This window comes from Sorex araneus, chromosome 5, assembly GCF_027595985.1.
Source record: "Sorex araneus isolate mSorAra2 chromosome 5, mSorAra2.pri, whole genome shotgun sequence".
Taxonomy (NCBI): domain Eukaryota; kingdom Metazoa; phylum Chordata; class Mammalia; order Eulipotyphla; family Soricidae; genus Sorex; species Sorex araneus.
Genome location: NC_073306.1, coordinates 137,985,296 through 138,011,545, shown reverse-complemented (window position 1 = coordinate 138,011,545; position 26,250 = coordinate 137,985,296). Strand labels below are relative to the sequence as shown.

The 26,250-nt window shown below is 68.1% G+C and overlaps 1 protein-coding gene across 2 annotated transcripts in view; it reads left to right on the top strand.

The window, feature by feature from the left end:
• The window catches only part of PMEPA1 (prostate transmembrane protein, androgen induced 1), a 28,660-nt gene extending 5,793 nt beyond the window's left edge, over window positions 1-22,867 (top strand). The window contains exons 1-4 of one of the 2 annotated variants that reach the window (XM_055137419.1): window positions 14,045-14,162; window positions 17,118-17,272; window positions 20,081-20,134; window positions 20,313-22,867. In XM_055137419.1, the coding sequence (XP_054993394.1) occupies window positions 17,162-17,272; window positions 20,081-20,134; window positions 20,313-20,858 (711 nt within the window). In that variant the 5' untranslated portion in view covers window positions 14,045-14,162; window positions 17,118-17,161 and the 3' untranslated portion in view covers window positions 20,859-22,867. Of the gene's footprint in view, window positions 1-14,044; window positions 14,163-17,117; window positions 17,273-20,080; window positions 20,135-20,312 lie in introns of those variants that run through there. The other variant, XM_055137418.1, reaches the window with a different exon arrangement.
• The last annotated feature ends 3,383 nt before the right edge of the window (window positions 22,868-26,250 follow it).

The window sequence follows — 26,250 nt, the reverse complement described above, 5'->3', positions numbered from 1 at the left end:
CCCGTTATCATTCAGTGATTCCAGATGGGCGGGAGGTGAGCCCCGAGTGATTCACGGGGCCCGAGCCGCGGGCCGGCGGGGGGCGTGGGGGTCACAGTGCAGAGGAAACTCCTAGCCTCGTTACGGCCGGGCCGTGCCGGGGGTGTCTGCGGAGGACAGAGGGCGTCAGTCATGTCGGGGGATGTGCCGGTTCTGCCGTCTGGATAGATCCCGCCGAGTTCGCTTCTGTCGGGGTGTGTCTCCGCAGCTGCTCTCGGGGAGGCTGTCTGGGCAGCGCCCCCGGCCCTGGAGCCGAGTCAGGTGGGAAGGCTCAGAGGCAGAGCTGCCGCCTTGGCCGGAGCATCTGAGCTGGGGCCGCCCGGGACCATCTGGAACCTGGTCCCGGGGTCACGGCCCCAGCCGCCCCGGCCACTGCCCTGACTGACCCCCACGGCCGTCAGCCGTGGCGTCAGGGCCAAGTTCTCACCCGTCCCTGCACCCTCACTCTGCCAGGTTTCTTCTGCTGTTTGGGCTCCTGGTGACACCGTCGCCGGCTCCATGTGGAGGGTGACACGGGTCTGCGGGTGTCCTCGGGACTCCGACTCGCTGTCCTGGTCCCCTGGTGTGGGGCGGGGGCTCGGGCCAGGCTGGGCGCTTTCCCCAGCCCCAGCCCGTGTGCGCAGCCCCCCCACCGCTGTGTCCCGCAGCCAGTCCCGTGACCCCGGCAGCCGAGTCCTCTCCTGGAGACCCCACCTGCCGCCCCCACGGCTCCGACGTGGCCCAGCTCTGCCCAGTGGAGCTCCGGTACCCACAGCCTGTCGAGTGCCGAGTGGCCCTGAGTGACCGGTGAGGTGTGGGGGGCCAGGGGTCCGGTCAGGAAAGCGGGACTTCCCCTCTGGCTCTGGGGAAGCTGCCGTCAGCCATGGGCAGTCGCCCCGGGCCTGGCTCGGAGCTGATGCCCTGAGGGACCCCCGGGCTCCCCGCCCGCCTGCCCACCTCACCCTGCCCCGAACAGCGGAGGGCGCTGGCCTCCGCCTGGAACCCACAGCAAGTGCGCGGCCGTGGGAGAAGCTCCCGGAAGGCGGGGGACCGCTCAGGAGTGAGCCCCCGCGGGGGCTGTGCTCCCCGTTCCCGCTTGGCGCAGCCCCCGCGAGCCGCAGCCACAGCCCGGCCCCCTCCTGGCGTGCGGGGCTCGGGCCTCCTCCGGTCTCTTCCCTCGCCCCGACTCTTCCGTCTGAAGGGTCCCCAGTAGTGACCTTGGGACAGGCCACGGGGCTTTGCCGCTGAGGGAGGGAGGGGCCTTCGCACCCCCTGCCCAGAGGAGCCGGCCAGCAGACGGCGGGGGCGGAGGCTCCAGCGCCTGCTCATGGGACAGGGGCCGGCCGGAGGCCAGTTGTTCTGGGCGTCCGGTGCCCCCTCCCGCTCCCCTTCCCCCTCATGGTCATCACGGGAGGGCGGGAGGCGCTGACCCTCATGCACAGCGTGTCCCCTCCGGCCTGCAGGACACACACGGCCACTCGGCCCTCCACTCCCGCCCCGGGCGTCTGTGGGCGACAGCTGTGCCGGCCCCGCCCGCCTGCCCACCTCACCTGGCGGGAATGAGGATGTGGGTGACCCCAGACAGGCATGAATCATGTCTGGAGGAGTTACTCAGAGCCCTGAGCACTGGGGCCGCTGTGGGCTGGCCGGGCCTCTCCAGGGAGCACGGAGCTGGCTGGCCGGGGTCTCTGTCCCCAGGAAACCCCAGCCAGGTGCTGGGAGCTGCAGAGCCGGCCCTGTCCCCGGGACCCGGCTCTTCGTCTGCACGGTCCCCCTGCACAGGCCACCTGAGGGAGCGGCTGGGACCAGACCCATTTCTCAGATGAGCAAACTGAGGCTCAGCCTGCAGTGTCCCCCTCCCCCAGACTGTCTGGCCTTGCGGGGGCCCCTCCCCTCCCACCCGCTGCCCTGTCGGGGACCTCCATCCTTTGTTCTCAGCCCTGTCCCAGGGGCCACGGGCCGGGGCGTCCTGCTGTTTGGCCTGGGACTGGCGTTGACGTAGTTTGGGTGTCAGCCCTGCGGTGCCCGGGGCCACCGCCGCTCACACAGGGCCGGGCCTCCCGTGGGCAGAGCATCTCTCGGGCGCCTGCGCGGGGCCGTCGGGGTGGCAGGGGGTGGTCTGGGGCCCCCGGGAGCGTGGTGGGCTCCTCTCCCGGGGCCGCCCCAGGCACAGGTGCCCCCCGCCCTCACACGGCACGTCCGGGGCCGCCTCCCGCCTGACCACCCGTCTAGGAATTTTTATTGCGGGCCGCGGAGGTGTTGCAGCTGGGCTGGAATGTCAGCCAGCCCGGCCTGGCGCGTGCGTGCATCTGTGTGCACACGTGTGCATGTGTGTGCGTGCCCGTGGGCGGGCGGGAAGCCGGCCTGGGTGGGGCCCCACGGCTGAGCCCGGGTGCGTATCCGGCTGTGCTCGCTCGGGCTCAGACACCGGGGGGGTGTCTGTCTGGGGGCTCGGTGCTCCCCTGGGGCCCGGGGGGCGGGGGGTCGGCTTCACCCCTTCCTCCCCCAGGTGCAGCAGGGGCGGAGGGCCCAGCCCGGACACCTTCCCGCCATAGCGGCCCGCGGGCCCAGCGCTGTGGGGCGTGGAGACCCCCAGGCGGGGAGGAGCAGGACGGGGGCCTGTGGGGGCAACTCGCAGCCGTGAGCTCGGGGCACCCCCTCTCGGGGGTCCCCACCCTGGGTCCCATCTGGGCAGATCCTTCCTGATGCCCGACGGGGCCCTTGGTGCCAGGGGGTCACAGGCTGTGTGGCAGGGGGCCACGTCGGAGCGTGGGCTCAGTCACTTCCTCTCAGGGTGGGGGGCCGCTGTGTGACATAGAGTGGGACAGCTCCGGGCGTCCCGGGATGCACCCACCCACCCCAAGGCACCATGGGAAACACTGAAGTGTAGAGCTTCCCAGACGGACGGACAGGCAGGCAGACAGGCCTTCATTCTCCAGACCCCAGCCCAGCCTCCATGATGGGGGGACCCACAAAACCTGGGGGCTGGGTTAGGCCTCAGCAGCCTCACTATGGCCCTGTACATCTGATCACTCGGCTGTTGGAAGGAGCCTGCTCTTAGGGACCTACTGTGTGCGGGAGTCTGCTCTGCAGGACCTACTGTGTGCGGGAGTCTGCTCTGCAGGACCTACTGTGTGCGGGAGTCTGCTCTGCGGGACTTACTGCATGCAGGAGCCTGCTATGGGGACCTAGTGTGCGCGGGAGCCTGCTCTCCGGGGACCTACTGTGTGTGGGAGTCTGCTCTGCGGGACCTACTGTGTGCGGGAGCCTGCTGTGGGGACCTACTGTGTGCGGGAGTCTGCTCTGCGGGACTTACTGCTTGTAAGCCTGCTATGGGGACCTAGTGTGCACGGGAACCTGCTCTCTGGGGACCTACTTTGTGCGGGAGCCTGCTCTGTGGGACCTATTGTGTGCAGGAGCCTGCTGTGGGGACCTACTGTGCGCGGGAGCCTGCTCTGCGGGACCTACTGTGCGCGGGAGCCTGCTGTGGGGACCTACTGTGTGCGGGAGTCTGCTCTGCGGGACCAATTGTGTGCAGGAGGCTGCTGTGGGGACCAGCTTTGTGCGGACCTACTATGCGCGGGGCCTGCTGTGCGGGGCCTCTGGGCTGCCTGGGCTGTGACCGAGGGCAGTGATTGATTGAGGAGCCTAACGTTGTGGAGCTGCCGTCAGGGGCCTGGGGCGCGGACCCCCTCTGTGATCGTCCCTGTGGCGTCCCCTGTTCCCCGCCAGCCGGGGATGTCGCCTCTCGGGACGGCTGGAACCTGAGTCGCAGCCTCAGCGCGGCGTGGGCCCCTCGAGCCTGCCTTGCCCGCCACCCCGATGCCCATCGACCCCGGCCCTTCAGGCCAGAGGGACAGGGGCAACGGACCCGGGCTGTGGGGTGGGATGTGTCCCTGCAGGGCTGCCCGCTAGGCCTGTGGCTCACCCTGCCCTGGGCACCCCCTGGCACCTCGACCAGTGCCCCTGGAGGGGGGGGTGTCTCTCAGCTCACAGCCAGCCCAGAGTGGGTCCAGGGCCCGGGGTCGTCACCAGCGGCCACAGCCAGTGCCGGCACGTGTGCCCGCCCTTGTCCAGAGCAGGACGCTCTAAGTGGCCACGGTGACAGGTAGCTGCTTGCCCCCCTCTGGGTCTGTGCCCAGCTGGGACCTCACTGCCTTTCCAAGGTGGTGGGGGTTGGGGCACTCAGGGCCCCCCCCCAGCCCAGGCCGCAGTGGCCAGGCACCCCCACTCCTTTGTTCAGGGCGGGGCCTTGGGGGGAGAGGGCGGGGGGCCGAGGCAGGAGGCGGTGCCCGCTGTGCAGTGAGGAGGGGGCTCCGGCTCTCAGGGCCCCGGGCTGGTCCTGTGGGCGTCTCCACGCTGGTGAGGGTGTTGGCCTCAGAAGCTGCCCCTGCCTCGGGCAGCCGCCTGCGGGGCCCTTGGAGGTGCGTGGGTGTCGCGGGGTCACCAGGGAGGAGGCAAGGGGGCCTTGCTCCCCGTGGCCCCTGGCAGTCGCCCACCGACGGGGCTGGCAGAGGGACAGAGGGACAGTCGCGGGCAGCAGCCACCTGAAAGTGAGAGGGGCCACGTGGGCTCTGCGTCCTCTAGCAGGTGGCCAGCCCCCCCCCTCCGTGGCCTGCAGGGGGGGCCAGGAGGTGTCCAGGGCAGACGGGCAGCAGGCCAGGGGCTGGGACCTGTTCCCAGGGGGGCGCCCACCTGCTCTGGCCTCCCCCTGCCCACACCCCAGCGCCCAGGGCCACTTGGCCCGTGTCCTCGCCCTGCAAAACCAAGGCATAGGTCCTGGGTTGTGAGGGCGTCTGGGGTCACTCACTCGGCCCCTCGGGAGCACCCAGGGGTCCCTTCCACCAGAAGCCCCGCCGGGGCCATGCCAGCTCCTCCGCCCTCCCACCCTGTCCATAGCCCCAGGACACGGACGGAACACGGCCTCACGCGCCCCCCTCCCCTGCACCCCATGGGGGTCCCGCGCCCCTTGCTTGGGGGCCGGGAAACCCTTTGTCAGCTGTGGGTCTGAGAGGCGGGGGCCGGGCTGGGCCCGCACAGCCGCCTCCCCCGTCCCCGGGCAGCCGGACCCCCCACACCCCCGCCGGCCGCCGCCGGAGCCAGACCCATAAGTTAGCGTTTCGTTCCAGCCCCCTGACAGCCGTCTGCAGCCTCCAACGGCCACTTTGTCAGCGCGTCCCCGGCTGTAAAAGCCCTTTGTTATCTGTGTCTAGACAGCGCGCCAGCAGGGTACCGGGCTGGTGCGGGAGGGAGCTCTGACAAGGTGGAATTCATTTACCGGCTTATTTAAAGCCGAGTTTCAAAACACTTGCTGGGGAGTGGGGTCCGGGCCAGCCGCCCCCGGCCCGCGCGGGCGCGAGGGCAGCGGTGCCCGGCGGGCAGGGCAGAGGCGCGGCGGGCGGGCGGGCCGCGCGCGGCCTCCACTGTCCCCTCCGGAGTGTCTAGACGCCGCAGATGCGCGCTTCCCCCCCCCCCCCCCCCGTGCTCGGGACGCACGCCGCCCCCCAGCTGCCCGCGCCCCCTCCCCGGGCCCAGCGCCTCCTGGCAGCGCCTTTGTGTTTACGACACGTCGGCTTGACTCCGCTAATTTTACACCGGCGCCGAGAGCGGGCGGCGGGCGGGCAGGTTGGCTCCCGGGAAGGGCGTCGGAGACCCCCTGCGCCTCCTCACGGCCCCCGTGCCTTAGCGCCGGGCACACACGGGTGGAGGCAGAGGTCGGGAAATGCCGGGTCCAAGGTTCCGGGATCCGGGCGGTGCTGCAATTAGCCCGTCGCCATGGCGACTGGGTGGTGGCTCCCAGAATGGAGGGGTGGGGGCGGCTCTCGGGGTGGAGGGTCCCTGGGAGGTGGGAAGGTGCCCGGCCACCCACGGCCTCCCCGCAGGGACGCGCCCACCCTCTCCCGAGCCTGCGACGGGGGTGGGATCTCTGCACAAGCCGGGGCGTGGGGAGGTCGGGGCGCATTCGGCCACACGGGCCCCCCCAACTGGGTGCTGCTGGTGACCGGGGCGGCCACACCCCTCCAGGTAGAGGTGGCAGCCGGGACCCCCCGCAAGCGCTCCTTACTGATCTCGGGGGGCTAGGTGGGGTTCGCCGACCCCTCTGTGGGACACTGGCCTTCGGAGACGGGCAGGGCGGGTGCGACTCCCTGACCCCCCCCCCCCCCAACGCGTCACTGCAGCAGGAGCAGCCTCTGCCGGCGGGGGTCTGCGCCCCGGTCCGCGCCTCCCTCCTCGGCCGGCCGGCGGCCGCCTCCTCCAGGAAGGGGACACTGGACCCTTGAGGATCCGCGTCCGTCCCCGGCCGTGCGTCTTCGGGGAGTTCCAAAGGGGCCGAGAGCGCGGGGCGCGGGGTTCGGGGGCCAGACCCGGGGCCCCCGACGCGCGGCCCGGCCCGGCCCCGGCCCGAGGAGAAGGGCGCGGGGTTTAAAAGGCCCCGTGCGTCGGGGCTGGAGCGATAGCACAGCGGGGAGGGCGTTTGCCTTGCACGCGGCTGACCCGGGTTCAAATCCCAGCATCCCATGGGGTCCCCTGAGCACTGCCAGGAGTAATTCCTGAGTGCATGAGCCAGGAGTGACCCCTGAGCATTGCTGAGTGTGACCCCAAAAAAAGGCCCCGTGCGGTGGGCAGGGACGTGCCCCGGGACGCGGGGAGACCCCGCACGTGCCCTCTAGGCTCCTCGGTCTGGCAGCGGGGGCGCAGGACCCCGGGCGCGGGGCTCCCCGCCCTTCTCCCCCAGCCCCAGCCCCCAGGCGGGCCTCGAACAGTCGTGGGGGTCAGAGGCGAGTTGTTCCGTTTCAGGGGGGACGCCCCGGGCATGCCGGGGTCCACCGGCCCCTCCCACCCGCCTGCAAGCCAGGACCTCTTCGCGCTGGGCTTGGGGACCCCGCCCCGGGCAGCGGGGGGGCTTGCGTCAGCTCACCCGGGTTCAGGCCCGTGGGTGCAGCCCTGGGGGTGGGGGGTGGGGTCCGGCCGGGGGTGCTGCGGGGGGCCCTGGGGGAGACCCCCCTCCTACCACACCCCTGGGCGTCCCGCGCAGTGGGAGACTGGGTCTCCCGGCACCCACCCCCGCTGCTGGCACCCTGGGGCCCGGGGCCGGCCGACGTGTCCGCTGTCCCTGCGTGACCCGGGCCCCTGACCGCGCCCGCAGGGTGGGAGGATGTGATGCCGTCTCGCGAGATTAGACGGACGACAGGGTGGCGGTGGGATTAGACGGGCAGCCGCGCGGGATTAGGAGAGGTGGTCTCGCGGGATTAGGAGAGGCGGCCTCGCGGGATTAGGAGGTGGTCTCGCGGGATTATGCAAAATGTTCTGCAGGATTAGACGAAGGGTCTCAGTTGGACAAAGGCCTGCGGGGCCGCGGCCGGGCGTCTTGCTGCGGGGGCGGCCGTGCCCGTCCCCCTGCCGCGCCCGCCCTTGGGGTTTCCGGCCCGGCCATTCCCTGGGGTCCCCGGGCGGTGCCCCGAGGTCGGACGAGCTGCGCACGCCCCCGCGAGGGTCCCTGGGCCGTTCCCTGCCCCCCTGCGTTCCACACTCCTCCCGTTGGGCCCGTTGGGGGCTCCGCCGCCCCTCCCCCGTCACGTGCGCGCGCCCCTTTCCCCTTGGCGCCGGGGGAGGGAAGGGGGGAATGAGTCCGCCTGCTGTCCCCTCGGCGTCGGGGTCGCTGAGGGGCCCGCACACGGGGCTGACACGCTGGAGAGTCCCCAAGAAGAGGGACCCCCGACTGCTTCCTGTGTGCCAGCCCCCGCTGCCCTCGCCTGCACCTCGCGTGGCTTCCGGCGCGGTGCTCTCCGCAGACTCCCCCTGCTCGGGCTCCCCCGCGAGCTGGGCCGCCCGAACCCCTGGAAGCAGGGCCGGGAAGGCGGGCGAGCGGGCCCGTGACCCAGTTCCCCGACCCACCCCGTGGGCACACGTTCCCGTGCTGGGGAGACCGTGACGGCGCCGAGGGTCGCGGAGACGCTCCCCCGTTTCCCCAAACCTTAAAGGCCTGTACAGAGTCTAGTCTCCGAGCCGGAGCCAGGCCCGCCGGTGGGGAGAGCTGACAGCCGAGGGTCTCTGGGCGGCCCCGATGGCAGCTGCGGGGCGGGAGGGGGCTGACCTCAGCTCCCCCCCGCCCCCGCCGTGCTCCCCCTCCCCTGCAGCGCCCACTCCCGCCGGGGCCGTGCTGCAGGGGCGTCTCCCGGGGATGGGACCCCGCAGACCCTCCCTTTGTCAGAGGCTTTACTGTGAGGTGGCCGCTGTGCCTGGCACGTGCGTGGTCGGTCCCCTTTGCGGTGATGCTGCCGTGACCGTGCAGGGATATCCGTGCCCTCGCCCCCTGGGGCTGCAGTGCGGGGACAGCGGCTGGGCCCAGGCCAGCGCGTTTCGTCGGAGGAGATGCTCGGGTCACTCGGCATAGCCCTTGGGCCTCGCACCGTCCCTCCCTGCCCTGGAGTTCAGGGCCCTGGGGTGTGGCGGGTGACAGCAGCGGGAGCAGGTGGAGAAAGTGGGTGTTGGCAGTGCCTGGTGTCCCCACCTGCCTGGCACGGGCCAGGGTGGCGCTCAGGGCCAGTGATGCAAATGAAGTAGCCGGGCCTGGGCGGCCAGGGGCGCGGAGCAGGGCCATGTGCCGGCCGCTGGGCCCTCGTGGGGGTCACCGGGGGTGGGATGTGCCTTGGGATTGGGAACTGGCAGGTGACGCAGGTGGTGGCAAGAGGAAGAGGCCGTGCCAGGATCCGCCCTGGGCAGGAAGTGGGGCGAGAGGTGGGATGGGCCCCGTGTGTGTTGGGGGGGTCCACCTAGGCGGAGTCAGTGATTCCTGCTTGGGACCGGGTGAAGGGTGCTGGGGGCCTGCATGGGGAGAGCAGGAGGGGGAGAGCACGTGGCTCCCTGCACCTGCCCAGGGGGAAATCCCGCGGTGTCACCCCGGAGGGTGACCCGCACCTGAGACCACAGCGGCTCTGGGCTGAACCGCTGCCCACCCGTCTCTGCCCGGCGCAGGCCTGGCCTGCTGTCTGCAGATGCCTCTCCCGGCGCCCGGCCCTGCCGCCACTCCGGGTCACAGGGCTGGATCCACTGGGGGGGGCCTCAAGCCGCCTGCCCTTGTGCCCCTCCCCATACCTCCCTGCCTCTCCTGGTCCCCTGCGGCCGCTGGTTCTTCAGCTGTCCCACACACCCGTGCCACTTCCCTCTGGCTCTCCCTGCCCCCCCCGAAGCTGCCCCTTTCCCGCAGCTTCCCCGGCGTCCACTCAAGGTTGGCGAGACGTCTGCCCGGTGTAGCCGGTGGCATCATCCCTCGGTGCCCCCCCGCGCTGGCATCTTACTAGGTGGCAAACCAGCCTCCACCCAAGGGACTCCCAGCCCTAGGACGTCCCTTGGTTTCTACCCCCACGTCCAGCCCACTGAGACACCCCCGTGTGCAGCGCTGACCACAGGCCAGCCCGTGGTGAGGGGCCTGGCACCCCTGTGTGAGCTCTCCTTTGCTGAGCCCCATCTCTGACCACCGTCCTGACCCCTGCAAGAGCTTCGTGCCGTGCGGGGCGGCAGGGTACTGCCCTGGGTGGTGCTTGTCGACCTACTTCCTCCGCACGACCCGAGGTGGCATTTGGAGGAAACAGAGGCACAGCCCCTGGTGCTGGCACTGGGGCGTCGGCAGCATGCGGAGACCCCTCGAGGTTCCCCCAGCACGCGCGGCCTGAATGGGGAGCGATTAAGGCACAAACGCGGCCGCTTTGTGCGCCCCATTCAGCGCCTGCCTTTGTCCCGCCGCTCGGAAACGCCACCGCCTCCCCGTCTCCCGGTGCGAGAACCTGCAGTGTGGAGAAACAGCTGCCCGTCTCCAAGGACCCTCGTGAGTGGCCCGCCCGGGCAGGCCGAGTGGTGTCGTCTGTCACTTCAGCTGGGGACACACACGTGCCTGACTCCGCGTGTGCTTTCAGACTTGAGGAATTTGCATGGCGAATGCTCACTGAAGGGAAGGACAGTCGAGTGTCACACTCTCAGGCTTCCGGACTGGACGTTGGAGCAGTTTGACTTTTAGCCCCGGCTGTGATTCGAGGGTCCTCTGCCGTTCTGTCCCCTTTTCCTTCCTTTCTGCCCCTGGTCATTGCTGGCAGCGGTTCTGGGCGCTTGGGCTGCCGCTGCCCGGAGCCCGGTGCTGGACGCGTGCTGGGCAGTTGCTTGAGAGGAGTCGATGCAACCTTCCCCCACACCTGCCGCCCAACGGACAGGAACACGTTGGGTTAATTTTATTTGGGGGTGGGGGTGGAGCTGCGCCTGGTGGTGCTCAGGGCTCACTCCGGGCTCTGTGCTCCGGAATCAGGGGTTCTGGCAGCAGCCGGGAGCCACGCGGGCGGGCACCTTCCTGTCTCTCCGCCCTTGGGTTGACCGGCGCTGTCGCCCCCCAGTGCCCGTGGCCCAGGCCGGCCCCCTCAGCGTGTGGCCGCTCAGCAGGGATGTCCTGGCTGACCCTGGGCGTTTGAAGACGGTCCGTGGTAGCGACAATAGGAGAAAAACCCCATTAGCTCCGTCCGGCGGGTGATAGCGCGGGAGGGAAAAGGTGGGTTTGTGTGGCCCTGCCGGGGCGTGTCTGGGCACGCGCGTCCCGCCAGCCACGGGCTCGGCCCTCGGGACTGGGAAGGCTGCTCGCCGCCGGGTGCCCTGCTGCCACCCAGAACCAGGCTCGCTGTCAGCTGCCGCACCCGCCAGTTCAGTTGATTATCTTTTCTTTTTTTTTTTTCTTTTTGGGTCACACCCAGCGATGCTCAGGGGTTACTCCTGGCTTTGCACTCAGGAATTACTCCTGGCGGTGCTTGGGGGACCATATGGGATGCCAGGGATCGAACCCGGGTTGGCCGCGTGCAAGGCAAACGCCTTCCCCGCTGTGCTATCACTCCGGCCCCGCCAGTTGATTATCTAATAAATGCACCTTGGCTTTGACGGACCCTTGTGTTTCTGGAAGCTTCTGCCTCCCTCAGGACGCACTAGGCAGCCCTCTGTTAGGCCCACCCATCGGGGGCATAGCTGCTCCGTGGATGCCAGAGCAGCTCTCGCCTGGGGCAAGGCGGCAAGAAACATCCTGGGCAACGCCTGGGCCCTGGGAGGCCCAACGGGGGCACACAGGTGCTTGTGTGTGGATGTACCCGTGTGTGTCTGTGTGCATGTTACTGCGTGTGCATTCTGTACCCATATGTGTGTACCAGTGTGTGACCGTGGATGTATGTCTGCGTGCAGGCCGGGACACGGGGGGCAGCAGGTCGGGCGAGCTCTGTCCCCAGCACTGGGAGAGACGCTTCCCCTCCCGAGGCGACCCTGGGCCAGCGGGGTTGGGGGCCTGTGGGCGGAAGAGGCTTCTGTGCCCCGGGGCGGGGTCCAACCTTCCCTCAGTGCTGCAGGCCGTGGTGGGGGAGAGCGGTCTCCCGCGGTGCCCTCTGTCCTGTCCACCCCTGCCTGCAGTGACCACACACATGAACTGGCGCCATTCGGGTCCCACATTGTGTGAAAGTCCATGTGTTGATTCTGTGAAACAGGCCCGTGGGTTCATGCCACTGCATGCCTCGGTGCCTTTGCAGCATTTCTGACGCTCCGGGTGCCCCCACCCGGGGGTGCACGCCACACCCCCGTGCCGTGAGCACTGTTTCATTGTTTCCACGGGTTAGTTGGTGCCCACTCTGGTCAGGACACGAACTCCTGGCTGGCCAGGCTCAGAGGGAAGCACGCGGGTGGACACAGCCCACAAGCGGGGCTGTTGTCTCAGAAAGGGGGCGTGCCCTTCCCGGCAGATGGAGGGGCTTGTGCAGGCACCAGAGGGGGAGCTGGGCCTAGGCCTTTCACAGAACAGGAGGTTGGGGGCCAGAGAAGGGGCAGCAAGTACGACGTTTGCCTCAACTCTGGCTTCATCCCCAGCGTCCCTCATGGACCCCTGAGCACCACCAGGAGTGGCCACTAGGCACAGAGCCGTCTGCTTCACCGTCTGCTCCCCTCCCCAAGGCAGAACACAGGCTGGAGAGATGACGCACCGGGAGGATGCTTGCTTGCACACGACCAGCTCAGGCGTGGCCTTCTGCACCCCTCATGGTCCCACACACCGCCAGGAGTGACCCCTGAGCATTGCTGAGTGTGGCCCAAACCACCCCCCAAAACATGGTTAGAGCAGAGAGGTTGAAGTAGGTAAAAGTAGAGAAGCAGGGGAGAAAGGAGAGAAGGTAGAAGGAGGAAAAGTGTGGAAGCAGAAGCGAGTTTAGAAGTAGGTAGGAGAGCACAGGGGGTAGGGAACCACACGGAAACACCAGCACAGGAGCAGGCGGGAACGTACACATAGGGGTGTCAGAGTGTCTGTGTGCGGCAGAGAAGCAGCTACGCGTCTGGAAGGAGGGGAGGGGACGGTGCAGCATGTCAGGGACCAGAGAAACCGTGTAGAAACACATGGACGAGTGTAGGGTCCCAGGGGTATAGATGGAGGCAAGAGTAGGGAAGGAGGTGAGAGGTTAGAGTTCAGAGCACTGAAGTATCTAGGGGTATGAAGTAGGGGAGAGTAGAGTATTGAGGGTATGGAGGCAGTGGGAGCAAGTATCTGGGGGTAGAGAGTAGGGGAGTCTGGAGTATCTGGGAGTAGAGAGTAGGGGAGAGTAGAGTATCGGGGTATGGAGTGGGGGAGAGTAGGGTATCGGGGTGGAGTAGGGGAGAGTAGGGTATTGGGGTGTAGAGTAGGGTATTGGGGTGGAGTAGGGGAGAGTAGGGTATCGGGGTGTGGAGTAGGGGAGAGTAGGGTATCGGGGTGTGGAGTAGGGGAGAGTAGGGTATCGGGGTGTGGAGTAGGGGAGAGTAGGGTATCAGGGTGGAGTAGGGGAGAGTAGGGTATCGGGGGTGGAGTAGGGGAGAGTAGAGTATCGGGGGTATGAAGTGGGGGAGAGTAGGGTATAGGGGTGGAGTAGAGGAGAGTAGGGTATCAGGGTGGAGAGTAGGGTATCAGGGTGGAGTAGGGGAGAGTAGGGTATCGGGGTGTGGAGTAGGGGTGAGTAGGGTATCAGGGGTGGAGTAGGGGAGAGTAGGGTATTGGGGTGTGGAGTAGGGTATTGGGGTGTGGAGTAGGGGAGTCTGGAGTATGGGGGGGCACAGGTGTCGAAGCAGGGGAGGGGGAGTGCCAGGGCTCCCCAGGACCGTTCTGGGGTTGTCGCTTGTTCCGCGGCCCAGGACAGACCCTGGCGGGGGCCTTGCCCAGCCACGCCGGTGCCCCAGAGGCTGTGGCCAGACTCGGGGCCTCACGCAGGCCTTCTCGACTGTCCCCAGTGGAGGGCCGTGGGGCCTGGCCCTCGCCGGCCTGCAGGTGCTTGGGCCCCGTGTCCAGGGGGCGGCCTTGGTGCGGACACCCGCGGGTGGCCCAGATCCGCTGCCCCTGCAGAAACCTCGGACAGATTTCCTCTCTTTGTAATTTTCTCTGAACCTCTAAATGGTCTGACTCTGAGGACACGGAGCGTGCCTCGGGGCGTCTGAAATGGCCGGGGAGGCTGGACCTGTTATTTGAATTCGGGGGCGGGGGGCAGGCGGGCTCTGCGGAATCTCAATGAGGCCGGCCCCGCGGTCTCATCGGGCGGTTCTAACAAGATTAGATTTTCATAAATTTCAGACAGTGCCAATTCCTAATTCCTCGGTGTGCGGCCGGGAGGCCAGACAGGGCCGCCTGCCCGGGCCGCCTGTTAGGAGGCCGCCAGCTGCCCCCCACCCCCTCTCTGGGGCAGACGGGGGTGGGCGAGCAGGGGCTGGGGGGTGTCTGGTCTGAAACCTGGGGGCTGGCGGGGAGGCCAGGTGGGCCCCGCTCAGGGCCGGTGCAGACCGGCCCCAGCCCCGGGCTCCTCGTCTTTGTGCTGGGCGCTGGGGTGTCCCGCAGAGCGGGGCCCCGCCTAGCAGCTGACCTGTCCCCCCGACGGCGGGCGGCCCGCCTGGGAGAGCTGTCTTCCTGGAAATGCTTTTCTTTTGTGTATTTGTTCCGCGGTGCCCAGGCGGCCTCCGGTGGTTTCCTTTCGAGGCCGTTCTGTTCTCTCCTCTTACTGGGAAAAGCGCGGATTTCTCCGGCGGCCTCGCGCCTCGGGCCTCCCCCCAGCCAGACCCACGCTGGAGGCCTCCCTCCCCGTCTGCAGACCTGTAAAGGGCGTGAGTCTAAACACGACACGGTGAGCATGGGGGCTGGGCCGGGGGCTGCGGCTCCTGGCCCGTGAGGAAGGCCGTCTAGACATCCAGGCTCGCCCACGAGGCGGGCGAACCGTTAATTTGAAATTGTTCTCAGGCGAGAGGCGGCGAAACAGACGGGCCCGCCCGTGCTGGCTGGAACTTGGCTTGGGGGATGGTCGTCCCCAGAACGCCAGCACCCCTTTCGGAGAACCCTGGCTCATGGTCATGAGTGCCTGGGCAGCGACCCCCTGTGCCTCAGTTTACTGGCCTGTGCAGGGGATGGCGCTGGTGCCCACCTCCCAGACCTGGGCCGGTGTTGCCTGGTTCCCGTGGGGGGCCTGGACCCCTAACCCTATCTCCTGACCTGCGTGACCAGGTTTGGGCCTGCGGGGGCCTCGGAGAGCTGGTGGCCAGGGTCAGGGTTTCGAGGCTGGGAGTGGGACCTGCCCCCCACGTGGTGCGTTTGGTTTCCTGTCTTGGGGAGGGGAGGCGCGTCAGGTGAGGGAGACTGAGGCAGGGTCCGCGGAGGTCCTGAGCGGCTCTTGTGGGAGACGTTCCCCACTGCGGGGAGCTGCCCAGGGGTGGGGGGGCCAGCCTGCAGCCCATCCCTGTGTCCCCGTGCCCGGAGACTGTCCCCTGCTCCCCTCCAGGAGCAGCTGTGGCGTACGAACGTGATGGGGCCCCATGTCAGCAGGACCCAGCTGCCCCCTCCAACCGTCCTGGGGTGGGCTGAGCCCACCACCTGGCCCGGGAGCCCCCCTGGACCCCAGTAGAGCCCCTGGTGCTGCCCCGAACCTGCAGAGCTGGGCTGGCACCCGGCCCTCAGGCCGTCTGTCCCCCAGGCGCCTCTGGCTCCCCGCCCCACGGCTTCTGGGCCCCCGACCGTGGGCAGGGCCCCGGGAGCAGGTGGGCGCCCCCCGACCGTGGGCAGGGCCCCGGGAGCAGGTGGGCGCCCCCCGACCGACTGTGGGCAGGGCCCCGGGAGCAGGTGGGCGCTGAGGCTGCGGCACCGAGTCTCTTCGAAGGCGGGGCTGGCCTGGGGAGGTTTTGCTCAGCTGCCCGGTGGCGCCCCGGCCCGTCTGGAGGCTGGCAGTATGGGCAGGGCCCAGAGGAGGCGAGGGGGCAGGGGTGAAGAGTGCACGGGACGGGGGCAGGGCCCTGGGGGAGGAGCCTGTGGGTGGGGGACAAAGCGTCCTGTGTGCGATGAATAGCCGGCTTTATTTGGGACCTACCAGAAGGCCGGGCACGGGCCCTGGACCCGCCCGTCTGGGGGGTGGAGGTGTGGCCAGTCGCTGGCTGAGGCCCGAGGCTGGGCCGCCCTCCTGGCGGGAAAGTGAGGGTGCCCTGCATGGCCCAGTTCCCACCAGGAGGGCCCGGCCTTCCCCGGCCCAGACGCCCGCGGGGCCCTGGCTTCTTCCCTGCGCCTCCTCCCCCAGCCCGGGCCGGGAGCCAGCAGCCGGGAGGCCCAGCCTCCACGAGTGTCCCTTGGCCTCTGGCCTCTGTGCCCCTGCAAACACTTCTGGAGCAGGGACACTGCTGGGTCACCTGTCCTCCGCCGCCACCCCCCCAAATCCTCATCCGCAGACCTGCAGGGTGAGAGGGGAGGGAGCTGGGGGCGCTCTGGGGAGCTCTGACAAAGTGAGCCCACCCTGGACACTCAGACTGCTGGCAGGAGGGGTGCGGGTGGCCAGTGGTGTGGGGCGGGGAGAGCCCTGTCAGCTTCCCACCTTGTGTTGGGGGGAGGGGGAGGGCGGGGGAGACGCCCTGAACTTGAGCTGCCCCTGCAGCGCCCTGTGTTCAGGGTCTCAGCGCCACCCGCCCCCCCCCCCCCCCCCGTGCCGGAGATGGCAGGGAGGCAGTTGACCCGGTCTCTGCCCAGGGCCGCCTCTGCTGCTGCTCTGCGGGGTCAGTGTGCTCAGGTGGGGACCCCCCTTCTGGCAAAAGAAAAAGGAAAAAGCCTTGAGAATCCCAGCAGCTGTAGCCCCCACCCCTTCTCTTCTCGGGGTCCGTCGAGGCTGGTGGGGGTGTCGGGACACCAGGTGATGACAGCTGTGCTGTTTGAAGGTTGCGTGTGCATAGGGCAGGGGAAGGCCCAGCAGGGAGCATGGCGGGGGTCGGGGCCTGTTGCTGTGGCGGGTGGGGTGGGCGGCTCCCTGATAGGATGGGGGAGGGGCATGCCGCCGTGGGGCGGAGCCTGTTGTGGTAGGTGGGGCGGGTGGCTCCCTGATAAGATGGGGCGGGGCCTGTTGCTGTGGCGGGTGGGGCGGGTGGCTCCCTGACAGGACGGGGGTGGGGCCTGCCGCCGTGGGGCGGGGCCTGTTGCTGTGGTGGGTGGGGGAGTGCTCCCTGATAAGATGGGGCGGGGCCTGTTGCTGTGGCGGGTGGGGCGGGTGGCTCCCTGACAGGATGGGGGCGGGGCATGCCGCCGTGGGGCGGGGCCTGTTGCTGTGGTGGGTGGGGCGGGTGGCTCCCTGATAAGATGGGGGCAGGGCCTGTTGCTGTGGCCGGTGGGGCGGGTGGCTCCCTGATAGGGTGGGGGCGGGGCCTGCCGCCGGTGTAGGGAAGGGGCGGGGCCCGCTGCTGGGCGGGACGGGTGCCTCCCTGGGGGCGTGGCCTGCCCTGTGCTAGGGCAGGGCTGCCGTCGTGATAGGGAAGGGGCGGGACCTGTTGCTGTAGTGGGCGGGGCTGGTGGCTCCCTCATGGGGCGGAGGCGGAGCCTGCCGCTATGATTGGGTGGGTGGGTGTCTCCCAAGTAGGGAGGGGCCTGCTGCCGTGGGGGTGGGGCGGGTGCAGCTGTGGGAGGGTGGGGCGGGGCCTGTTGCTGTGCTAGGGGAAAGGAGGTGGGGCCCGCTGCAGTGCTAGGGAAGGGGCGGGGCCTCCCTTGGAGGGCGGGGCCGGCGCCTGGTGCCGAGCCTGCCAGGTCCCAGGACTCACCTTCCCTGTGCTTTACGTTGCAGCTGAGCTGGAGTTCGTGGAGATCACAGTCATCGTGGTGGTGGTGATGGTGATGGTGGTGGTGATCACGTGCCTGCTGAGTCACTACAAGCTGTCCGCGCGCTCCTTCATCGGGCGACACGGCCAGGCCCGCCGGAGAGACGATGCCCTCTCCTCGGTGAGTACCTGCGGACACCCCTGCCAGCCCCGTCCTGTCTGCGGAGGAGGTCTGCGTCTGTGGGCCGCGGGGCCATGAGGCTCCCACCTGATTGCAAGCCCGGGGCCCAGGGGATGACCCCGGAAGGAACTACGTGGCCATGGCTGGGTCCTGACAGCCTGTGGACAACAGGTCCCTGGGGAAAGGCCTTCCTGAGTCCCCAAGTCCCCGCTGTGTCCCTCTGGGCCACACCCTGACTGTGGCCAGTCAGCGTTTTGTGAAGGGGGCTGTGCCCACCTCCTCCCCAGAGCGCAGGGCGTAGCACAGGGGGAAGACTGGACTCCAGCACGTCTGTCTTCTCCTTTGCCCATCTGCCGCCTGTCTGTCACCATCTGTCCGCTCATGCGTTCAGAGATCTGTCTGTCCGCACACTCGCCCATCTGATACTCCGCCTGTCCCACTCATCCATCCGTCCACAGCTCATCCGCTCGCCCATCCGTCCTCCTACCCTCTCCTCGTCCATCCAGCCCCCAGCCTCCCCCTCCCCATCAGGCCACCCACTGACTCATCCATCCGTCCATCCACTTGTCCGTCCGTCCTTTCCCGTCCCATTTATCCTTCCATCCATCCAGCCTTCTTTTGCCCCATCCATGCACCCATTGCTCCTTCACGCATTCCGACCACGTCTCTCCAGACCCTGGGCTGCTTGCTGGGCCTGGGGCTGTGCCCCACGGGGGCCTTTCAGCAGGGAAGGGCTTCCTGCGGGGTGTAGGCCTGCGGGGTCCCTGCTGTTCGTGGCCCCCCTGGGCTGGGGTGCTGCTGAGTCATGAGCCTCAGGCATTACCCTGGACGCCCCACTCCAGTGCCCTCGAGACGCCAGCTGGGGTGCACAGGGCTGATGCCTGCTCAGCAGAGGGCCAGGAGGTGGGCGCAGGTGGGCACGGGTGTGGTCTTCCGCCCCGTGGAAGCTGCCGTCACCAGGGCAGCGAGGGGCCCCTCCCAGCCTGCGTGTGCCAGGCTCTGGGCGTGGCCTTCCGGCGCAGGGACACCTGGGCTGGCGGCAGGGCCGAGTGTGCAGCTGAGCCAAGTGGGACGGCCAGGCCTGTCCCCACAGGTCCGGGCTCTGCCACCTGCGTCAGGCCGCAGCCACAGTGCGTCACAGGGGCCAGGGCAGGGGACGTCTTGCTCCAGTCCCTGTGCCGGGACGGCAGGTGGCCAGGCCCGGCCCTGCCCTGCCATGCCTAGAGGCCACTCGGCCTGCGGTCTGAAGCAACCCGCCGCGCCCTCCGCAGCCTGGGGGCTGCCCTGTGTGCCCCGGCAGTGGTGCCATGCCGCCGACGTGTGTGTGATCTGCTGTCGTTCCCAGCCTGGAACCCATCTCAGAGAGGAGTCAGGGCTCAGAGAGCTGGGGACACTTGCCTGAGGCCACTCAGCTTTGAAGCCCAGGTGGCGGGAAGGACCCTGGGGTGGGGGCAGCAAGCCCACCGGCACGGCACACCTGGGCCTGCTGCCTGCTCTGTAGTTCCGGTCTCTGCAGCCACCAGGCCCCGGGGACCCCACCATGCCCCCTCATTAGTCCTGGAGATGGGTGTCGCCATGTCCCTGGGAGCTCCTCGGCTGACAGGGCACGTCTGAGGCGTCTCCCGCAGAGAGCCCGTTTGCGCCTGATGCTGAGCCCGTGCAGTGCAGGGCCCCGGGAGGGCACGCCCTGGAAGCCAAGAGCTGGGGCCTTATCTGGAACGAGAAGTGCCCCACCTGGTAGGGGTGCGGCGGACAGGGCCACGGGCTCATCTGCAGCTCCGACAGCCCAGCTTGCTGGGACCGCCGGCTCCTTTGTAGCCTGTATTGCTCCTCCCGCCGCACCCCTGGATTCGGGTCGGGTGAGGGCCTGGGCCTCCTGCTCCCCAAGTCAGCCTCTAGGTATGAGGGAAGGTCAGAAAAGGCCCCCGAGTCACGGGAGATGGGGGCCACGCTTCCGAGGGCCGAGAGCCCCAAGCCAGCCCTGTGGGCAGGGGGCCAGCAGCTGGGCAGCAGGACCGAGTGTCCCACTGTCACCCCGCGTTTCACGGGGTCTGACGGAGGTGGGTGCAGATTGGAACCTGGGGGTCCCCAGGCAGGGCTGAGGTGTGTCGGGGTGGAGGCCTGAGCTAATATTCAAGGGAGAGTCACAGGGATTGCAGTGGGTGGGGATACGGAGGGGGAGGCAGACAGTGTGGGGGGTTCCTGGAAGCCTCCCTGGAGGAGGGGGTAGCTTCAGGTACACTCGTTGGCGGCAGCCAGGTTGTGGGGCTGGTGGGTGGTGCTGGGTCTGCTGGCAGGAGCCCCTCACGCAGACGGCGATCCTGTCGGGGTCGCGCTCCGGCTGCTTATGCCGGAGACGCAGGTGGGCTGGTGGGGACCCCGGCCTCGCCCCCGCCCTCCACCCACTGTGGGCGCTGGGAGGACCCAGAGGCTGCGTCAGGGTGACCAGGCCCCGTGCGAGCAAGTGCCCACTGTTTCCCAGGCGGACGCCGCTTGCTCCCAGGGCCCACCGAGTCAAGGAGCCCCTAGTGACCCCCGGGATGGCCGTTCTTGCCCCAGAGCCTCTGCCTGGAAGCGCGGCGGGTTGCGTGGCTTTGCTGTTTTGGCGTGGCTTGGCACTGCAGCCGCGCTAGTGGGGGGCACTGCCCTCCCGTCCAGCCGCCCGGCTGCCGGAGGGCTTGGAAACAGGAAGGGGGCCCCAGGCGGCCGTTTTCGTCCTGAAGAATGAGTGTCGGGGGACAGGTGGGGATGTGGCCCGCGGGCGTCTGTCTGTCTGTGCCGTGACCACCGGTTCTGCTCCCCACGCAGGAAGGCTGCCTCTGGGCCTCGGATAGCACCGTGTCCGGCAGTGGACTCCCGGAGGTGAGCCCCCGCGCCCCACCGCACGGTTAGCGGGAGCGGGCCCCTTGGGAGAGTGTCCGGGTCACATGGCCCCCCCGCCCCACCCCGGGGCCCGTGACCCCCGCCCCTGCTCCCCACCCTCCCCGCCCCAGAGGCCACGGGGCCAGGCATCCCGACCCTCACTCTGCCCTGCCCGCAGCCGCAGCCCTACGCTCCGCCGCGGGCCCCGGACCGCCTGGCCGTGCCCACCTTCGCCCCGCGGGACCGTTTCCAGCGCTTCCAGCCCACCTACCCCTACCTGCAGCACCACATCGACCTGCCGCCCACCATCTCGCTGTCAGACGGGGAGGAGCCGCCGCCCTACCAGGGCCCCTGCACCCTCCAGCTGCGGGACCCCGAGCAGCAGCTGGAGCTGAACCGGGAGTCGGTGCGCGCCCCCCCCAACAGAACCGTCTTCGACTCCGACCTGATGGACAGCGCCATGCTGGGGGGCCCGTGCCCCCCCAGCAGCAACTCAGGCATCAGCGCCGCGTGCTATGGGGGTGGCGGGCGCATGGAGGGGCCACCCCCCACCTACAGCGAGGTCATCGGCCACTACCCGGGCTCCGCCTCCTTCCAGCACCAGCAGGGCCCCGCACCCCCCGCCTTGCTAGAAGGGTCCCGCCTGCAGCCCGCACACATCTCCCCCGAGAGCACTGCCGGCTGGAGCAAAGAGAAGGAGAAGCAGAAGGGACAGGCGCTCTAGGCCCAGGGCTGCCGCGCTGTCTCGGCACTCGGGGGCAGGGCGGGATGGCCCCCGCCCCCACCCCGCCTCCTGGTGGGTCAGTCTTTCCGTGTTCTGTGGGGTCTGAGCAGCGCGGCCAGGCCCCCGCCGGGCTGCTGAGCGGGCGGGCCCCGGGCCGAGACACACACGCCGCCTCCGGCCCCTCCCAGCCATGGGCCTGGACGCCTTTCTTGGGTCTCACGATTTCACGTAACTTTAAAGACATATTTGCACAAACCTTTGTTTAAAGATCTGCAATATTATATCTATAAATATATATAAAATAAGAGAAAGTATTGCGAGGGCAGGAGTATTTTTGTATTAGAAGAGGCCTATTAAAGAAAAAAATAAGCTGTTTTCTGAACTAGAGGAGAACAAAAGGCAGTTTTGAGTGCCAACTCGAAGGCGTGTAGTACCTGTAAAGAGAAAAGCGTCGCGGAGCAGGGGTTCAGAGTTATTTATATAAATGTTGAGCTTTTGCACTATTTTTTAATATAAAGATATCAGTGCTTGTTCGCCGGAAACTTCTGTCGCTGGAGACGTTCGGGACCAGGCGGGAGGCGGCGGGGCGCTGGGCAGACCCTCCCGGGCGCGAGGAAGCGCCTTTCTCGAGTGCAGAGGAACGTGTGTCTGAGGGCGCCACTCCCTGCAGGCCAGGGTGCGGCGCCCTGGACGGCGCGAGGCGCGGTGACACCCGTGGCTGTGCCCTCACAGCGGCCTGCGGGCACCTTCCAGGAGACCTGACTCCCGGGGACCCCCAGCACCCCCTCTTCTCGCTGTGCTCTTGCTGACCCTCAGCAGGGGCCGACACAACTCCCCCACCGCTTCCTGCTCTTGGGCATTTGGGGGTGCCCTGCTTGGGTGCTGTGCCCTCCCCCCAGTAGATTTGGGCTGGGGAATGTGAAGGTAGAGAACTCGGGTGCAGAGCGGAGGCACCCTGGCACCCTGGGTAGGGCCCCACCCCCCACCCCCGCTCCACGGAGGTGCCCTCACACGGCACCTCGATGACTGCTCGGCCCCGGGTCCAGCGACCTCTCTTATTACTTGAAAAATAATCCCAAGGGGAGGAGGGACCTGCTGGGAGCCCCCAAGACCCCCCAGGCCCTGCCGAGGTGGCGGGCTCGGCCCGGAAGGTACAGGGACACCGTTAGAGACGCCACCACGGCATCTCCTCAGTGCCTTACTGGGCAGCAGGGGCTGCCCGGGCCTCGCTCTCCGGGACCCCCACTCGGGGGGGCAAAGGGCTTCTCTCCAGACTCCACCGCCCTTCCCAGGAGCGGTCTGGCTGGGTCAGGCCGCCTCTCACCCTGCATGTCGCTCCCGGGGGTCGCACACCGGCCCCCCCTGCCCCGCCCCCGCGAGCTTGCACGAGTCCGGGGGCCCCTGGAACTGCCCGTCATAGCTTAGCTGCAGAACCCCCGGGACGCGGGGCCGTGAGCGGGGCCTCTGCTGGCTGGGGCGCCCCAGGCTTCGTGCCCGCGGGTGGCAGTGCAGATGGGGTGGCTCGGGGACAGCCGGCTGGTGTGCCGGGAAGCCCCCCCGAGCCGAACTGGGCTCCTCAGCTGCACCCCAGAAGCGGGGGGCACTGTGCTCGTGTGCCCACAGCGGCTTGGCGTGCTGTGTCCCTGGCGCCCCCAGTAGAGTTAGGGGGTCTTCCAAGTGGCTGGTTGGAAGGGGACCAGGTGGGGCTCAGAAGGGGGCATGCGGCTGGATCCCCCCAAGTGCACTACGGCACCCAGCCCCCCAGAGCGTTTCTGCGAAGAGCTGAAGGTGACCCCAGGTGGAGCGAGCGCCCACAGCGCCTCTGGGTGGCCAGCCGGGAGCTTCGTTCACGCTGACCGTCGGAACTGTCGGGGGCACGCTGGGCGCGGCCCCGGGGACGAGACCCACAGGCCTGGTGGCCCGCGTCTGTATCCGCCGCGGGGGGCCGTGGCAGTGCTCTGCGGGCTGCAATACTTACACAATAAATTTTACAACTCTTCGGAAAGAGGCTTTTTACTTCGTGGCTGCTTGTCTCCCCCCACCCCTCCCGCCCCCCGCCACAACCCTCGGAGGCCCCTGGGGGCTGGAGAGGGGAGCCCTGCGGCTGCGTGGCTTTGGGCCACCCCCATCTGTGTAGGCCCAGGGGGACATTAGGCAGCATTAAGGGTGCGAAATATCCCTTCCCCACTGGAAGCCGAGAGCCAAGTTCCCAGCCTCTGTCTGACAGGGCCCTTCTGTGTCTTTCCGCGTCCACGTTGGGCCGCTTGGTGCCCTGCACTCGTGCAGTGGCCGCCCCCGGCTATGCGGTTTCCACCGTGCCCCCCCGGCATGCCCACGGGGCAGCAGTGCCCAGAGGCTCACAGCTGAGGTGCACGGTGCTGGGGAGGCCCTGCAGGAAATGGGGGGGCAGGAGGCCAAGGCCAGTGCCGGGCCGGGGGAGGGGTGCGTGGCCAGCCAAGGCCAGAGGGCCAGGAGGTGCTGGCCTTGCCTGTGGCCAACTCCAATGGATCCCGGCACTGAACAGTTCCTGGCCCCGGGCAAGCTGGACCTGTTCTGGGGTGCAGCGTTGGTGCCTCTGGGAGAGGATCTACGTGCTGGGGGGAACCCGCTCAGAACTGGGGGCCTCCGACTGGGCCAGGGGTGGCCCTGAGAGACCGTCTGGCGGGGGAGTGTGTCTGAGGTTCTGGGTTTGGTCCCAGAGCACTGCCAGTGAGTCCCCGTAAGCGAGATGGTCGCTCCCCCTCCGCCCAGTGCCCTGCGAGGGGGGCCGCCCGGTTTCCTGGATGGCAGGAGATAGGAAGCGCGGAGGGCGGCTCAGCACAGCTTGGGAGACGTGCTGAGCTCAGGCCCACAGGTCGGCAGGCTCCTGGGCCGGGGTGGGGGGTCAGCACCGTGGGCACAGGTGTTGGGGCGCTGAAATGACCACAGGGGCACCAGCACATCGGCCAGTGCTTGGGACCCTGGAGGTCACTTCTGGCTGGACTCTGGCTCACGGGGTCACCGGGACTATACCCCGTGGTGGCTAGGGAAACAAATTCGGGGCCTCGCAGGACACGAGCATGCCCAAGCCACGTTCAAGGAGCCCGAGCCTGCCACTTCCAGCCGCTTCTGCACTGCGGCGTGTGCCCAGGATGAACCCGCCTCTCCCCAGTACAGCGGAGGCCGTGGCCGACACCAGCTTCCGCTCCCCTTGTCCCCGACACGGTCCCTCACCTTGTTGCTATTGTTCCAGACTCCTCTGCCGCAGCAGGAGGAAGAAGAGAAACGAAGCTCAGAAAGGGGCCCCCTAAAACTGCAGCTCGCCCTGCCCAGAATTTGCCTCCACACGGGGCCACACTCACCCCCGCTGACCAGAGTGACCGTGTCCGTGTCTGTGCCCATTTCATTCCAGCGGCGTTCGCTGTAGGTTAGGGGCGCAGCGGGGACTGATTTCAGCGCCGCTTTTTATGTTGTTCTTTTTGTTTCATTTTGTTTGGGGCCACACCAGCCAAGCTCGGGGCTCGCTCCTGGCTCTGCACTCGAGAATCACTCCTGGCGGTGCCCAGGGCGGGGACAGGCGCGCTCCCTGCTGTCCCCCTCCCCGGCCCCTCACTGTGCTTTGTGAGCTTGGTTCTCTGTGCACACGTGGAAAAATGTGGGTCGGCTGAATTTGGGTCATTTGCCTTTTTTTCCCCCTGAGGATAAGAGGGATTACATTATGTCCAGACTGGTCACCTGCCAGAGCTGAAAACAGAAATTCTTTTGCATTCTTTTATTTTTGCATTTAAAAAGCCTGGCCAGCCACTCACTGCCCCTCCGTCCACTCTCGGCCTCCCGCTCAGTTGTCCCTATTTTGGCTCCAGCCGCTCCAAGAAGGCCACCTGCACTCCCCGGCTCTCCCGCCCTGCCGGGCCTCCACATCACCATGCCTGTCTCACCCGTGCTACCATTTTGGGTGCGGCTTTCATTCCTGGGTGCTCTGGACGGTGCCCCCCAAGCCCCTAGGTTGAAGTCCCAGCCCGAGATGTGGTAGCCTTTGGAGGTGCCCATCGACTGACAGGACAGGACAGGCTGCCCGCGAATGGCGGAGGCCCGTCCCTTAGCTGCCCGCGCATGGCCAGCCCGTCCCTTAGCTGCTCCCAGATGGCCGAAGGTCCCCGCCCCTTAGCTGCCCCCGATGGCCGAGGCCCGTCCCTTAGCTGCCCCCGATGGCCGAGGCCCGTCCCTTAGCTGCCCCCGATGGCCGAGGCCCGTCCCTTAGCTGCCCCGGGTGGCCGGCCCGCCCCTTAGCTGCCCGCGCTCGGCCGAGGGCCCTCCTTTTAGTCGGGGCTCACCCAAAGCCCCCGTGGCCGCAGTGCCCGCTGTGGCATGGGCATCGCTAGTGGGGCTCCCCTCATCACACCCTTTTGGGGGCGCTCACACGCCTGTGGGAACCCTGGAGATTCGAACTCGTGACTGCGCACGTGGCCCGTGCTACCCCCAGCCCGGCCCCACAACCCCTCGTGAGTTTTTGTATTTTGGTTTGGGGTCGCGGGGGGGGCGCGCAGGGCCGAGGCTTGAGCCCCGCTGGCCGAGGCGCGACACGCACCTTCCCCCCTGCGCCCTCTCCCCGATTCGTATTTGTATCCATTCGCTTTGTGTGTGGGGGTCGCACCCGGCCATGCGCGGGGAACCACAACGGGGCGCCGGGGAGAAAACCCGGGTCTGCGCGCGCCGCCCAGAGAGCAGGACCCCCAGGCCGTTTCCTTCGAGACGCGAGCACTCTCCCCGCTGCAAACACAGACCGAGGCCCGCCGGTCCCCCGGGCGGGGTGGAGGTGCCTGTCGCCAGTCCTCTCACAGCCTGTCGCCCGAGTCCTCCCGCCATGTCCCAGCGTCCAGTCCCATCGGCCTGGCTTCAGTCACGTGCCCCCGCCCAAAATTCCAGCGTCAATCCCATTGGCCTGGCTTCAGTCACGTGCCCCCGCCCTAAGTTCCAGCGGCCAATCCCATTGGCTTGGCTTTAGTCATGTGCCCCCGCCCAAAGTCCCAGCACTCAATTCCATTGGCCTGGCTTCAGTCAAAGTCCCAGAATCCAGTCCCATTGGCCTGGCTTCGGTCACGTGCCCTCACAAAGTCCCAGAGTCCAGTCCCATTGGCTTGACTTTGGTCACGTGCCAGGTGGCGTGCGCCCATCCTTGCAGCCGTAGAGGAGGGCGCTCTCAAAGGCCAGGGTGAGGCCTGGAGTTGGGGTCCGCCTCCTCCCTCTGCGTGTGGGGAGATGGGGGTTGGTCAGCGGAGGGCGGGGCGATCCATCAGAGAAGGGCTGGGTGCTGGGCGCAGCCCCTCGGCGCGCGAATCCAGGTGGTTTGTGGAGCCGGTTTCAGCGCGCGTGTCTGGCTGCCGGTCTCGCCCCGGTTGTAGATGGAACGTTC